This window comes from Populus nigra, chromosome 1 (genome assembly GCF_951802175.1).
Source record: "Populus nigra chromosome 1, ddPopNigr1.1, whole genome shotgun sequence".
Lineage (NCBI taxonomy): Eukaryota > Viridiplantae > Streptophyta > Magnoliopsida > Malpighiales > Salicaceae > Populus > Populus nigra.
Window position 1 is genome coordinate 19408488 of NC_084852.1, and position 12878 is coordinate 19421365.

At 33.4% G+C, this 12878-nt stretch overlaps 1 protein-coding gene across 1 annotated transcript; it reads left to right on the plus strand.

Moving 5' to 3' along the window:
- The first annotated feature begins 5209 nt into the window (after window positions 1–5209).
- On the plus strand, window positions 5210–5518 carry LOC133673446 (precursor of CEP16-like). The gene has a single exon (XM_062094295.1). It carries the CDS (start codon window positions 5210–5212, stop codon window positions 5516–5518), a length of 309 nt encoding a protein of 102 aa, XP_061950279.1.
- The last annotated feature ends 7360 nt before the right edge of the window (window positions 5519–12878 follow it).

Here is a 12878-nt window from a genome sequence, read left to right on the forward strand (position 1 = left end):
CCCTTAATTCCAAATTTAGAAAACCCTACTTTCATGGGTAATTAAGAAACTTCACTGGGCATCCAAAAGTGCAAAGACGAAACAATCTCAAGTTAAAAAAAAAGAGTCGATGTACTTGGATAGATTGATGGTCTCTGTCCACACACCAGGATTATCAACGAAACTTCATGATAAGCCTATTGAAGCCTAAGGTGGCATGGAAAACATCCACTTGCTGACTTGCTCTAGCTTGCTTTGTCATTTTCTGATGCTGACATTATAAACCTAAGGTGCACTGTTGATATAGCAAGGAATGCATTAACCAATAAAAGATAAAAGAAGACAGTATGTAAATATAATCTTTTTAAAACATTATTTCCCTTAAAAAGTAACAGGATAACACACCATAATATCGCTCCATGTAAGATTATTTGAACCGGAAAAAAAATCATACAGAGCTCAGGTAATAGCTGTTCACTTCTGACACGAAGTGAAAAAAACCAGCATCCAATTTTACAAGAATCAGAATTTCTAAACATGTAAGAAGATTGACAATGGCAAAAAAAATTGGAATAATAATAATAATGGCATTAGAAACAGCAATGTTGCTAGTAGTGCATGCCTACAGAGTATTTGTGTCCTACGCCAGGGCTCGGACCGGAGTTTGTAGGCTGTCCAAGAAGCTGAGCATTTCCTGATCTGTGGCCTGGATCGCCTTGGCTTGGCCCAGATTGCTTTATACCTCGAAGGACTAATCTGGTGAAGGAATACTCCATATTCTTGGAAGAACTAGCCACCTTCAAGCCATTCAAATGCCGAGCTTCGGATTGGAAAAGAACAGTGCTAAACCAGAGGTATAGAAAACATAGAGATCTTAGTTTTCTAGACATTTTTAAGTGATACGACAAAACTAAAGTTTCAAATGTTAATAATGCTTGCGGAAGTGTTTGCAAGGAAACTTGGAGTCGAGCAATATATAGAAAACTGAAAGTAGGTTGCTTTTATAGCACCGAAGGTAAGTTACGTCCTTCCTTGCTCTAGAGTAAGATCCCATGTGAATGTTCTCTCTTTCATTCAATTGTCAGTAAAAACAAATTAAAGAAGCTTGAAGAATTCAAGAGGGTCGTGAATCTAGGAGGCCACAAGAAAGAATGTAGTGAGTCCAGCTGAAAAGTTGTCCACAAGAAAGAATGTAGTGAGTCCAGCTGAAAAGTTGTCCTCTGACTTCTGAATTGCCGATTCCAAATATAAAGCAAAGGCAATGCTAATTTTCTTGGCTGGCCGACGATCCTCAAATTTTAACATGTTTGCAATTTTAAGCCTTCGGCTGGGGACCAAACCCATTCAAAATTAAACCTTGACGACTAGTTCCTTTCTCAGCTTTCTTTGGTTCATGAATTCTCCAATTCGCCTGTATTTTTTAATAATGTTTTCTTTTAAAAGATGTTTGTAAGTGTAATAATAATTATTTTTTAAAGTGTTTTTATTCTTGAAAATACATCAATATAATATTTTTTATTTTTTAAAACTATTTCCGACATAAACATATCAAAACGATAAAAAAACATATATAAAAAATATAATTTTATATCAAAAAATCTAAATATTTTAAAAATATTGTTTGAAACGTAATTTCAAACTTACCCTAAAATAATTTTCATAAAGCACAACTTACTTCCATCACGAGCTTTGGTGGTTTTTGACCGGGTATCATTTCTTACAGCCTATACACCAAGATTTGTGTAACAAAATCCCCATGGTTTCCATGATTAATATAATTTTTTTTCGTTGTTTCACGCACCAATTCTAAAATGAAGCGGCACCGTGTTTATAGCCCTATTGGGATAATCAACCCCTTTTTGACTATCCACGCAACAATTTTCTTGTTTTAAGCTGCATGTGACCTCCATTGGTAACATTTCTTTACCATTACGAAAAACACAGCACTATCATTCCTTGGTTTTTGCTATCAAACGCCGCGGATTAAGGGCTTTAATTAGAAACTAATTATTTTCCTTTTTCTCGTGCTAAGTGACAAGATCTTAGAATTCTATATCATAGTTTTGGCCTGAAGAAGATTGCATGTGAGAAGAAAATCTCTAATTCCATTACACAAGATGTGGAAATGGTAGTTTTTCATTGCAGTGTTGGAAGGGGAAGAAGATCTAATGTAGCTATACCAGGGGCCGGTAAACGCTTGATATCTTAATTCCCATTGTAAGAAATTATATATAATGGATCCTCACCCAATTTATTGAAATTCGAATCTAAGTTAGGTCACGGGGCGCGCCATTGGTTAGATCATGCAAAATCCTATTGAGCTCAAAATTTGATGGGACGGGCTCATACCTTGGAAATTGACAAGGCAACATTAAAAGGCACAGCTAGCTAGCAGGCCAGTAGTTGAAGTTGCAAGTCTTAGTTTGAAAGATTTAAAGAACAGGAGAGACGAGAAATTAAGAACCCAGCTAATCTCTGCTGGTCTGTTCATGATCCATTGGATTCCCTTTCCCAATATATAGGATTATTCTATTTTACAATGACCACACTTTTTTTTTTTTTTTTTTTTTTGTGATGAACGAAAGAGACTCGTCTGTCAATTTGCCACTCCTGTTGCAGGGTCTTACCATCTTTTTCTTACTTGGAAAAAAACAAAAACAAAGAAAGAAACTTTTCTGCTTTTTAGTGCATGTTTGGATATGGTAATTCTTTTCCGTTTTCGTTACAGCCACAGTTTACAACGACCCCATCAATATTATATCCCGGTGCAACAAGCTACAGGTGCCCTGGGAAATCTTTAAGATTTAAAATAGGAATATTCGTTTATTGTTAAAGCCATTATTGGCAATTTGGCATATTTCTTAAACTTCCTGCCCCCGCTAGAGAAAAAAGAAGGGGAAAAAAAAGAAAGAGAGAACCCGCCTCCTCTTTAATTCTTACCGGTGACTGGAGCTTTAATTTAGAATGTGAAATTAACTCCCAGTTGTGTTTTTTGGGCAGTTTCATTCTTCGGACCCGAATCCGGTTGATCTATTATTCTGAGCAGAGGACATGTTAGTCCCAAAATATCATGTAATTATCAAACGAGCCCGCCTTAGGGCTGTAAATGAAAAAAGCAGAACCAAATCTTTACTTGTTTGAGATAAGTTTGTCTAATTTTATTGGACCAAATCTAGATTTGACTCGGTTAAGAAACCAGGTCACTAGATCATCCAATAAACTTGTGAGTCGTCATATTAAATCTTGGATCACTAAATCAATCTGGATCTATTATTTTTATCCACAACAACATCGTTGTAGTTTATTTTTTAAAAATAAAGATGATTATCCACAACAACATCGCGTATATTTACAAGGCCAGGAACATCCCTCCCCTTTGTTTGCAGAGGAGCTGAAGTCCGAAGTCCAAACTTTCTGGTCATGATTGGCGACCAATATTAACCTATTAACCAGTCTTAATTTTGTGACCGTTATAGGCAGTTCAAATAGTTCCAAATTGGACGGTTGAAAAGCCACGCAACAGGAACACGAATGTGGCCACAAAAGAATTATCATGGCGGGTTAGCTAGCTTTACTAAACATGCCTTTCATAGTATAAAAGAATTGAAGTCCACCGTCTAAATCTTTTACTTGGATATTTTATATGATGGAAGTGTTCGGAACATTTCGTTTTCGGCTTGGAAATACACCACTTCTCAGGAAAAGTATGCGCTTATTTTAGTCTTATTTAAGATTACTTCTTTTTCAGGAACTTCCATCAATCTTTTGCTTGGATAATTGTCACTATAACTTAACACAAAAAAATACCACTGAGTTCTTGATTTTCCTAATTAGGATTTTCAGCCCTCCATTTTCTTGTCTCAGTCCTCAAATTTGGCAATTTTTCAACGAACAAGTGTTTGTGGTGCCAGTTAACGTCTTGTTTTTAAATTCAAGATTTTGTCTTAAAAAATAATGTTAATCTCAGTTAAATTAATTACAGATGATTAATAATTAATTTTCGTTGTTATCTTAAGCAATTTGATTAAGATAGTGTTGACATTTAGTCCAACTACACTTAATTTTTTTAAAAGTTTATTTTAGTTTTATTTTTGTGTGTTTTTTTAGATTATTTTATAATACTGATGTTAAAAATAAATTTTAAAAAATAATAAAAATATTATTTAATATATTTACGAATAATAATCACAACATAAAATAAACACTTTAAAAAATAATTTTCACCCGCATCCCGAAACAATCACGAAATCGTGCGGGCTAGAACGTGAATATTGAGCAATTCAAAACCCAACAGGTACCCATCTAATCAATCAATCAAGCAAGTAATTATAAAAATTTCTCCACCATCAGCTATTGCGGCTAATTAAGATAGCAAGCAACAAACAGTCTAGCTAACTTAAAGTTTGAATAAACACAGAAATTCGGGTAAACCTGGAGCGAGTTTTCAAAAGAAGATAGATGGTTGATGCTTTCGCACTTCGATGCTCACGAGCGAGCCCCTGAAAGTCGGTAGAAAACGAGAATGAAAACAAAAGAACTTGGCTAGTTCCACAAGTTTTGATCTCTGATGTTCCTGTCGTTATTGAAGGTAAATAGTTATACAAGCTTTTAGATTATCGTGGTCCACCACCTGACTTGCATGATCCAAGTTTATCCATGCCACTACTTGTACTTGACAGGTTGCTTGTATAAATCACTATCGAGTAGTTGCCAGATTTTCACTGTTGATAACTCCTGATCAGATCACAAAATTCCATCCAAAACTTCAGCTAGGTTCAAATATAATTGGCATATCGCCCTATCGTTTTCTGCAGCCAAGACTTAAGTAACACTTCCTTTGAGCTCGTGATCAATTCTCTATTTTGACTCGCCTTAATTTCACCACTTGTCCCTCTTTAGAAATCAAACTCTTTACTTGTTGGAATTTTGAAAGCTAATTAGAGATTTCGCTTTCCAAAGAATCCGCCAAAGATGGTACCCTATACTATGAACCAGATGGTGGCTTGGCGGCATACCAATAATTCCAAATCTTCACATGCTTTTGAATAGTGGAGCACATCTTAGTCAAACCAGCTCCCAAACTTGCTTCAGACTTCGAAATTCTATTTTTCAAGCCCTATAAATACAACTCCAAATACACCCCGCCATTCATTGTCCAAGCAAACAACACATAGTCAGAGTAACATATTTCGAAGTCATATAAACCACAAGTTTCATAAACATATCTAACATGGGCAGAGAACTAAAATCTGTTTCTGTCTTCTCTGTTCTTCTTCTTCTCCTCTCGCTCTTGTTAAGCAACTTGGTTTATGGGACAGAAGCTCGGCCTTTGAGCAGTTCAAGGCTGAGTAAAGACGTTAATGTTGGAGAAATTGAAGGTCTTATTGGAGGATTTTCTGCCCGAGCAGTGAAGAACTCAGGGCCAAGCCCTGGAATAGGGCACAATTACAAAAACTTCCAATCTCTAGGCGAGGCTTCGAAGTCTGGTCCTAGTCCTGGTGAGGGACACAGGCAAGTTACTAATGTTAATAAACCGTAACAACATTGTACGTACATGGCCAGAGGGATGGAGATTTTCAATCTTTCTATTTTGGAGAGGCAGGGGAGAAGATCATATTCTTTCTTCTTGTTGTCTGTCTGTACAATATTTATTTTCACCCTTTTTTTTGTAATTCTTAACATGTAGCTATAACATATATATGTTATTTAACAGAGAGTTATCTGATTTTAATTGGAGGATCGATTCAGACTTTTCAGCGAAGTGAATTGTTTCTGTATATGTATTATGTACGTGTGAGCTGCCGTATGGACATGGAGGACACTAGCAGGAGCTAATGTAGCTTAAATTTTAGAATATACAAATTAAACACGAAGTGGCTAAACTTTTGTCCTGATGATTCTTTTATTTTCGTTTTTGTCTTCATTTTTCTTCTCAATTAGCATATTTCCCAGCAAGTTATTCGGCGACGTTCGGCGGCTAAATATCATATTTGTAATTAAATATTTGGCTGCGAGAGTGACGTGCCCTGCTAATTCACCCTTGTGTTAGATTTTGATATAAATTACGACAGGCATCTCCACTATGTGAAATGGAAATTAAATAACTACAAACTCTTTCTTACTCTTTCTCGTACCACTTGTTTCATAACAAAATACAACGCTGATCCGCAAATAAATAATTTTGAGGGGCTAAACTAGTTAAATTTTAAATTTATTTTTTATTGATTATGAGTTTAAATTGTTTCAGAGCCACTGGAAACTTATATGATCATTAATTTTAGGATTCGTAAGATTAATTAAGATACACGTAAACTAACCCGAACATCCACATTAATAATACATAAATAAATAACATTAATAAACTGTGTTATTAGAAAAACAAGACTAAATATAATAATATTTTGATGGGATAATATACTGAGAAAACATTCCAAGATCTTCAAGAATGTAGCTGGGAGTTTGAGGTTAGAGGAGTCGATACAAAAGCGCTTATATATATAATAAAAATTATTTTTTTATTAGATTGAAATATTTTGTAAAAAAAATAAATAACTTGTATAAAATAACTATTAAAATTTAAAAATTATTTATCGACTTTGAAGGGACTCCCCGCTAGCGCTTCTAGTTCCACCACCGAAGCCTAACTTTACAAATTCAGCCATTAAATTATATAGCAGGTAGTGTAATGATAAGAGTTTAAAACTAAATGGTTTATTTTTGTTTTTGTTAATATAATAATAATTAGAGGTTTATATGATTGTTAATTTCAGAACTCGTAAGATTAGTTAAGATATACATAAGCTGACCCGAACACTCACGTTAAAAAAAAAATTAAAAAAAAGGAAATTCAGCCATTATAACAGTACTATATATTATTACTATGCAAGATGTGATCATTCTGGTAGCGAGGAAGCTTAAAATTAACTGGAGCAAATTAAATAAACTTGTATAGTATAGAACTATTATTACTATGCAAGTTGTGACCATTATAGTGGAATGGAATCCTAAATTAACTACAATAAATAAAATAATAGTAAGGTTTGCCTAAATAATGTTAAAAGGTTTTTTTCATTAAATAAAAGTATCGAGTTTATGTTATATATATACTGTTAAAAAATAAAACGGAACATACAATTGATGATGCAGCTAATTGAAATCACATTGGTAAGCTATTAATTAACACCATAATTTAAAATGCCAGCCTAGCAATGAGACTTGCAGCATAGCTATTAAATTTCGCAGATCGATTTCGTGAGCAGGTTATCGGATTCTAACCCAAGCTAAAGCTAAATCAAATATTAACTTGGCTAAACTTATGTTATGAAATGGTTGATCCGTGATTAGGTTGATATGACGAAACTCGATGAGATTTGTCTAAGCCATCTCAAAGACCAGGTCAGATTTCAAGCGGGCTAGTAAGCATAATGCTCTCTCTTTTTGTGTGGTTTTATTCCGGGCTGCGTGTCGGTCTTTTCATAGAATAAAAGGCGCCCATCTGGAGGGGGCTCACCACGGAAATCGATCCGTCGTATACATACTCATAACCCATTTGTTTAAAGTGGGCCGAGATGTTAAAATAGTCTATGACCAGTCAGAATCAGAATCTCTTATTAACAAAAACAAATCCATCTCAGGTGCTTCTCAAAAAACCAAAAATATATATTGCTTTCAACTTCTCAACATCAACATCAACAAAAATATTGTTGAAGATATAAAAATTTGAATTTTCTTATAAATCAATTGATAAAGCAACTCGATATGGATCAACTAGCTCACTAACATGAAAGACATCATCTCCTATAGTTGATTCATCGTTCTCATCCTGAACAACCTCGACACAATCACTGAGTTTGGTTTTCAATAAGGATAATCAATCAACTCTTAAACAATGCTTTCTAAAGGAAGGAGTGTATGTGTAATAAACTTGGTGGCATTGTTTAGCGAAAACAAAGACATCATTAACGTTGCGGAGTCTAGCTTTTGAATTTATTTCGACCAAACAATGATGGGAATCTACTCCAATTCCTTTGTCAATGGTGTCATGCCAATAGCATTTGAATAAAAACACTATATTCTGCTCGTTATGATATTGCAATTCAATTACCTCATATAATTTCTCACAATAGTCAACTTCAAACTCATTAGAAGTCAATCCTTTAACACAAACCCCACTGTTGTATATCTTTCTACCCTGCCTATATTTTTTTAGTATGAAACACGTATCCATTGATAAAATACTCATTGTAGCACTTCGCCTTTCTTTCAAGATCTAAACTTAGTAAAGAAATGTAGCACTAACATTCCCTTCTAATTTATAAACTTAGTATATAAAGTACATCAATGAACGAGAAATGTGTAACAAAATTAAGTATCTTGATAGATAATGATAATTAAATAGTACTTGCATGTGTTCTCAACCACGTGACAAATTATTCATCTTGTAAATGAAAGATTTGAGATTTGTTCAACTGTGGGTTTTTAGATAGTAAATATTGACGATGTTGCCAACAAGGTATTCAACAATGTATGAGTTTGTGATATTACAAGAGAAAAATATTCCATTAATAACAAAGTTTAAGCAGTGCACTTACTAAATAAAAGGTTTCAGTTCATCACAGTTAAATAACACATAATTATATGCTTATTTGAATTCTATTTCAGACAAATATCTTCCCCTGATTGCATTTTTTGGTGCGGGTTATCCAAGATTGGAGAATATTGACAAGTTCCCATTTGAAGGCACTTTACCACCATCATCATGCCTTGGAACATGATTTATTTTTGTTCTCAATTAAGGCTCGAATTAGTACGAGATAAATGTTGAGATCTCTTCAACATGGGCCTTGTTTTTAACCTTTTTCTTAAGGTTGAACAAGTATATGCATGAAATTAAACGAATGTTTTCAATTAATAAAAATAATGAAAATACATTTTTACTTATATTGCATGTGTAATCTCTAACCTCTCGAATGGATACATCCATCTATACTGGATTGAGTCTCCAACTTTTTTTTTATACGATAAATGTATGGGTAGATGCTCTATCGAGTCAAAAAACGATGAAGAGAATATCATCTCAATTTTGCATATTGTCTAGATGATATTCATTTCAAGCCTCTCAACAGTCAATTTGCTCAACAGTCTTTGATGATATAAATAACCTTTACAGTCTATGTATGATTAAGAAGTATTTATGTTTTTTATATACAACAAAAGTTCTTCCCCTGCCAATTCTGAGTTTATAATGGGAATGCCCACATATCCTACACTTGGTCAACTTAGTATTTTCAAAGTAGTACAATATGCAAAAATTTGAACACATGTTAATTTTTTGGTATCCTAAACCAAGGGGTTTCATCATGGACTTAGCAACATAAAAGTTCTCTTTTAGCCTGTTCCCTTTAGGTAAAATGTTTATATCTCATTAAATAATTTTATCTTAACCGGTCTCACTCAACCTATAATTTGACTTGATGGTAAACACATGTGAAACAGCCGCTAATTTATTTTGATTTATGCAACCATCCCATAATGGTTCGTTCGAATCTTTCAAAATATCAAAAAATCTAGTCGCGTCTACATTAGGTTCTTCATCTATGATTGGACATTGACCGACATGGCCCTGATTCATTCTTATTGCATTAATAACCATAATACTATAAAGATTATTGCTGTCATCTACAACTTCATGCACGTTGCTATCAACCCAACCATCCTTTCTAGCATGGTCTCATGAGGAACAAATGGTTCTCCATATGTATACCAATACAAGTATTCCTCTATGAACCTTTTTTTTTTTGTAGAAGATGCGTCATTAAAACATCTAGATCGAGAAACTTTTTATTTTTACACTTCTTGTATGGACACTTAATACCGCCTCCACTAATATTTCATGAATTAGATATTGTATAATTAATAAAACCCTAAACCTCATTACAATAATCCATCCTCCATAATTCTTGGGGTGAATCTCGATACATCCATGAACGATCATCTATCACTTCTATCGAACCTATATGAATTAATAATGACAACATGTATTAATTAACTATATTAACTAAATAAATTTTCTAAAATATTAGTTTAGCTCAAGATTATTCAACCTACTTTGATACTTTTAATTCATCATCAATCATGTGCATAGATATAAATTTGTACACATTTACAAAAATTACAATTTGACAATAAAATTGATAAAATATAAAACAGACGTGTTAAACAAACCATTATTTATTTCATCACAACACATCTAAGTCTGTAATTCGATATAAGTTTCAATAATTTACAAATAAATATAATTTTACAAAATCTAATATAAACCATAACATGTATAAAATCATAAATCCATACAACAAGTTTGATTGAGAAAAAAATAATAAAACAAGTAAACACCAAAATAAAATACATATACTATAAAAATATACAATAAAAAAACTACCATTTTAAAATTGTGTTCAAATTAAAAAAAAGAAGAAGGTAGATTTGCTTACTTAAGATGGAAAATCCTCAATAAAATTTCAATCAGAGCACAAATACCGTTAAACAAAGTGTTGTTGTGACTTAAAAGTTGTGGGAGGATTAGTTATGTTGAGATGAGTGGGGGAATGAGGGGCTATTTTGTTGTAGAGAATTTTTAAGGAAGAAGTAGAAATATGGAAGGAGGGAGAGGATGGTCGAGCGCTCAGTTATATATTAAATATTACCGATGGATTTACTGATGAAATTATTCTGACTGTGATTCCATCGGCAATTCTATCGGTATCAATGCCACATCATTATACGGTTTACCTGTTTGAATCCTACTATAATTTCATCGGTAACGGCGTTTGTAAAAACTTACACGTCATCATACTGTTTGATTGTTTTTATTCCTTTTATTCTGACTGGGATTCCCTCAGTATATATCGATGACATATTTCCATCGGTGTTTACCGACGAAGTTAGAGATGGAAAAAAATCAGTAGGTAAAGATCACCACAAAATACCGATGAAAAAAAATCTGTCGATGTTTCCGTTTGTATTCGTTGATTTTTTGGTAGTGAATAAAGAATATAAGGAAGAAAATTTGGCGCAACATCCTTTTTCTGTTTAGTCATATACATAGTTTTCTAATGGAAGCCGGTTGTCTAATTAATATTGGTAGGATCTTAATCATCTTTTTTCAGGATGATGATGAAGGTTCCTTAAGAGAAGTTACAGGCTTAGATTGAGATGAACTTTGTTCAATCCCTGTCGAATAGCTTCAAAAGAGTTGGTAGATTAGAATAATGGAAATGAAGAAAATATGAGTTTGATGAAAGCTATATGTTAAGAGATACTAAGAGCCATTATCAGAAGATTCAAATGGTGGGATCTAACAATGATGACAACAATATGTCATTAGGTGCCGACCAAGAAGAGGCACTTTAAGCACATGCATCCACTCACGACGCTGACTCTTCGAGTGTGGTTCCGTGATGTAGAGGTGGTGTCCCTTTACAGTAGGATCCATTCACCTGCAAGTACGCGACCTTATTACAGCAAGGAGTGCAAAAACATACAGCCCATCTAAATAAAAAAATATGACCGACTCTCTACAGATTATGAAGAACTCCACTGAATGGTCATGGATATTAGATCACAGATGAGTGGTACATGTGCATCCTGTTATTGACCCTATGATCCTGGAAACAACTAGCCTCCTCCTCCTCTTCCTCCTCCAGCGCTACCTTTGTTCTAGCTTCATTGTATTTGAACATATAAATTTGTAATAAATATTTGGCTTTTATATTAAGATAATTTATTTTTGCATACTTGAATTTTATACAATTTTTTTTTAATTTTTTTTCTATTCAATAGATTTTTTTTTAAAATATAATTTTTTATTATTATGGACAGGATTACTGACAGACTCATTCTGTCGATATATTCTCGAGAGTTGGAAGAAAATTACTGCAAATGCCACTTTAACTGTTACATCATCGATGAAATTATTTCGTCGGTATTTACAAAGAGTTGAAATAAAATCACTCCAAATGCCACTGCCAATCATTGATGAAATTATTTTGTCAGTATATTCCAGCTGGTAAATTATTTTTTGGCACTCATTGTCTATCTGTAAAACTATCAATTTTTTTTTACTGCCGACAGAACAGAAATTACCAACGAGGTGTTTATGACGATCGTATTCCGTCCATGAATCCATTAGTAAAATATGTACTGACAGAATAATAGAGTAAATACTAATAGAATATTTTATCGGTAAAATTATTAAATATAGGAGTGATTTGGTAATCACACTTACAAGAAAAAGATAATATCCGAAACCTTTACAATATATGCACACAAATAAATAGTTAAATATTATCCATAAATGTAATTGTAACGTATTGCAAGTGGTCAACATAAGACTTCCCCAAACATTCAATCATACTCTTCTATAGCTTCAGATTCTTAAACATCCCGTAATCATTGTGAGAGAAAGTATGCTTACGAATCACTGCCATGCACAACAGAAAGCACGTTCATATATATATATATATATATATATATAAAATCATTAGAAAAATCTAAAAAAATATTAATTTTTTTTTAAAACCAGTATGTTTTAAAATGCATCCAAACAACATCCTTGTAAGCACCCGATCGCCGACCAATTATTGGGCCGACAGAAATCTGATTTCTCAACAGGGTATTGTTTCTTCCTTCTAACTCCAACCAATAGTAGCTTCCTTTGGACCAAGCCCAGAGTTGCATGCTAGGGCCCAATTAAGATTCCGGTGCAAAATCTAGGAAGAAATTACCTCAATTTGGAGAGATGGGGTAAATTAAACTGAATTCTGTGTTTTTTGTTTTCCTTTACTGCCTTCTTTATCATGTTTAGATAACAAAAGTGTTTTAAGCCTAATTCCAAAATTGAA